At 37.3% G+C, this 3,341-nt stretch overlaps 1 protein-coding gene across 1 annotated transcript; it reads left to right on the top strand.

Moving 5' to 3' along the window:
• The first annotated feature begins 2,028 nt into the window (after positions 1 to 2,028).
• LOC139040438 (olfactory receptor 4C46-like) lies at positions 2,029 to 2,958 on the top strand. The gene has a single exon (XM_070487209.1). It carries the CDS (start codon positions 2,029 to 2,031, stop codon positions 2,956 to 2,958), a length of 930 nt encoding a protein of 309 aa, XP_070343310.1.
• Positions 2,959 to 3,341: the final 383 nt, after the last annotated feature.

Below are 3,341 nucleotides of genomic sequence, written 5' to 3' on the forward strand. Positions count from 1 at the left end.
GTTTTCTTTGAAAAACTTTTGAGGCTTTAGGCTAGATGGAAAGATCTAGATTCATAAGGACACTTTCTTTTTTATTGGGGTTTATTGAGGTAAATTGATATAACAAAAATATTGCACAAGTTCAATGTATACAATTTCTTAACAGCTATTCATTTGATAGTTAATTATCTGAAGAGGCTCTCCCCAAGCACGACATATCTTTCATGCTGCAAGTCACTTATTACAAGTGGCAGTCAATTTGAATATGGAATTGTTTCTGGACACCCACAAACATCATTAAGATCATCTAAGACTGCTAAGGTAAGTCTTTCAATAGTGCTGATGCTTATTAAAGATTGTTACTTTCCATATATAGTACTCATTATTTTTCAATTCTTTAAAAGATAATTCTTAATTGTCATTAACCTAATCTGACAGTTGAAAATGTTGAGGCTCATAGAAATTAAGCAAATTGTAGGACCCAGCTCTCTGACACAAGATACCATGCTTTTGCCATGAGACATCTCCTTTAATAGCAAGACTAATCATGAGAATAAAAGCAAAATTTGACTACACTATGCATACACAAAAGACATAAATGTGAATTTGAAATATCATAAATCATCAACTGTTTAGTCCAAGCGCAAACATGGAGAGTACTTCCTGGGATCAATTGCTATGGATAATATGAGTCTCTGATTCTTTGAGGGTAAAATTAGAGACAATTCTTCCTGAGCTCATTGCATAGGTAAATGTTTCTCTGTATTATTGATCAAATGGCCAGTTCTTCCGATCTCTTAGGTGCATACAGTCATAAAATGAAAGTTCTATGTGTGTCCCAGATATTGTGGTGGATGTGTCATACATGTTCCCTCAAATAATTCTCATAACAACGTGTGAGGTGGCTATTATTATTCTCACTTTATAGAAGAGAAAACTAGGAATGTAAGGTGCCAAAGTAATACACCCCAGATAAAAGATATTACAAGTAGAAGAACTAGGATTCTGATGTGGTCTGTTTGATTCTTAAACCAATACACTTAACCATTGGGAAAATTTTTTCTGATATTGTGTGGGAGCCCATTTTTTGGAGGGGGATGGAAGAAGGAATATTTGGGGCTTATGGAGAGGCCAGGATAAAAGGATTATTCACAGAAAGCAGCATCACATTTTTCTTAACATTTCGGAGTTCCAATATGTCAGTGGCAGTATGTTGCATGTGTGTGCGCTGATGGAATTGTTCTATACAATCTTGCCTCTCAAGTAGTATTAAAGTAATTATAATTATTATGGCCATATCAAAAAAGATTACTAGTTGAATATTTTTTATTATAATGTTAACGATATAGGGCATACAGGTTAAGAATTTGGAGGGAAAAAATTAACAAGTATAATCTGACCCAATCTTGCTTCTGTGCTTTATTAGCTGCTTGGTCTTGGGCAGGATATCACAGGGAGTCCTGTGTCTGCCTTTCACCCCCTTACTGAACCTCAGCCCATTTCATCCGAGACACACAAAGATCTTTACTAGAATAATATCTAAGATTCCCCTTCTTCAAATTCCTCTTCATCCTTCCACTCATATTCTCAATAACCTTTAGTGGTTTCCCATTTCCTAGAGATTAAAGGAAAGTTCTGTAGCTTTGCATTTATGGTCTTGACATCTATCTTCTACTTCCTTTTCAGGCTTGCCTGTCACTGTGTGTGCAGTCTACTACTTCAAGTTAAATTCTTAGTCATCTGGGATGATTAAGTGTCCACAGGTGGTCTCCTGCCTGTGTGTTTACAAAGTTCCTAATGTCTGTAACCTTAACAAAGACTTCCCCTTGGAGGCAATTTGAGTAATCTTCAAGAACTCAGAGTCTTTATTTCCAGTGCACACACAAATAAATACCAAAAAAAAAAAAAAAACTAACCTCAAAAGAATTCAAAACTCAACAGAATCCAAGAATTTATTAAATATTAGAATAGAAAGTTTCATAAATTCAAAGTTACATTAATAAAAATTTTTTCTTTTCAGTTACTATAATTAACCACCACATGAAACTCATGGAAAACAGGAACAACGTGACAGAGTTTGTTCTACTGGGGCTCACAGAGAATCCAAAGATGCAGAAAATCATATTTGCTCTGATTTTTGTCATCTACATCATCACTGTGGTAGGAAATGTGCTCATCTTGGTCACCATCACCTCCAGTCCATCACTGGGGTCTCCCATGTACTTTTTCCTGGCTTATCTCTCCTTTATTGATGCCTGCTATCCTTCTGTCAGTACCCCCAAACAGATCATAGATTCACTCCATGAAAAGAAGACCATCCTATTTAATGAATGCATGACCCAAATATTCTGGGAACATTTTTTTGGAGGTTCTGAGAGCATCCTGCTCACTGTGATGGCATATGACCGCTATGTAGCCATCTGCAAGCCCTTGCACTACACAATTATAATGAATTGGCAGGTGTGTGTCCTGCTAGTGGGAGTGGTGTCGGTGGGAGGCTTTCTTCATGCAACCATACAAATCCTCTTCATCTTCCGATTACCCTTCTGTGGCCCTAATGTCATAGATCACTTTATGTGTGATCTGAATCCTTTGCTCAATCTTGCCTGCACTGATACCCACATTCTAGGGCTCTTTGTTGCTGCCAACAGTGGGTTCATCTGCCTGTTAAAATTCCTTCTCTTGATGGTCTCCTATGTGGCCATCCTGCACTCCCTAAGGACCTACAGCTTGGAGGCAAGGCGCAAAGCCCTCTTCACCTGTGCCTCCCACATCACAGTGGTCATCTTATTCTTTGTGCCTTGTATATTTGTGTACATGAGACCTGCAGCTACTTTATCAATTGATAAAGCAGTTGCTGTATCCTACAATATCATAACTCCCATGTTAAATCCTTTAATCTATACCTTGAGAAATGCCCAGATGAAAAATGCTATTGGGAAGTTGTGTCATAGGAAAGCTATTTCACGTGAGAAATAAATGTGCCTGGAGACCAACATTGATTCAACTGAGGCAAGAGCCAAAAGGACACAGGAGATGATTTCAGTAAGGCACACTTAGGGAATAAAGAATAAAATTAGCAGCTATGAATCTTAGATTCTGCATTGAGTGGAGAAGAAATGGTGCAGTAAAGAGAAAAAAAATATATAACCTGGGACCACTCTTCCCATATTTAAAAAACTCTACCAAATTAGAGTATAGATTTTCTACCTTCAACCATATATGTGGATTCACAGGCTGTCCTTATAGCAAGTTAAAGAAATAAGAATATATTGTTATTGAACAGTAATTTCTGTAAAAATCCAGAGTTAAGTATTGCCATCACCACCATTTTACAGGTGAGGAAACGGAGAGAAAGGGGA

The sequence above is a fragment of the Equus asinus genome, chromosome 17 (assembly GCF_041296235.1).
Source record: "Equus asinus isolate D_3611 breed Donkey chromosome 17, EquAss-T2T_v2, whole genome shotgun sequence".
NCBI classification, from domain to species: domain Eukaryota; kingdom Metazoa; phylum Chordata; class Mammalia; order Perissodactyla; family Equidae; genus Equus; species Equus asinus.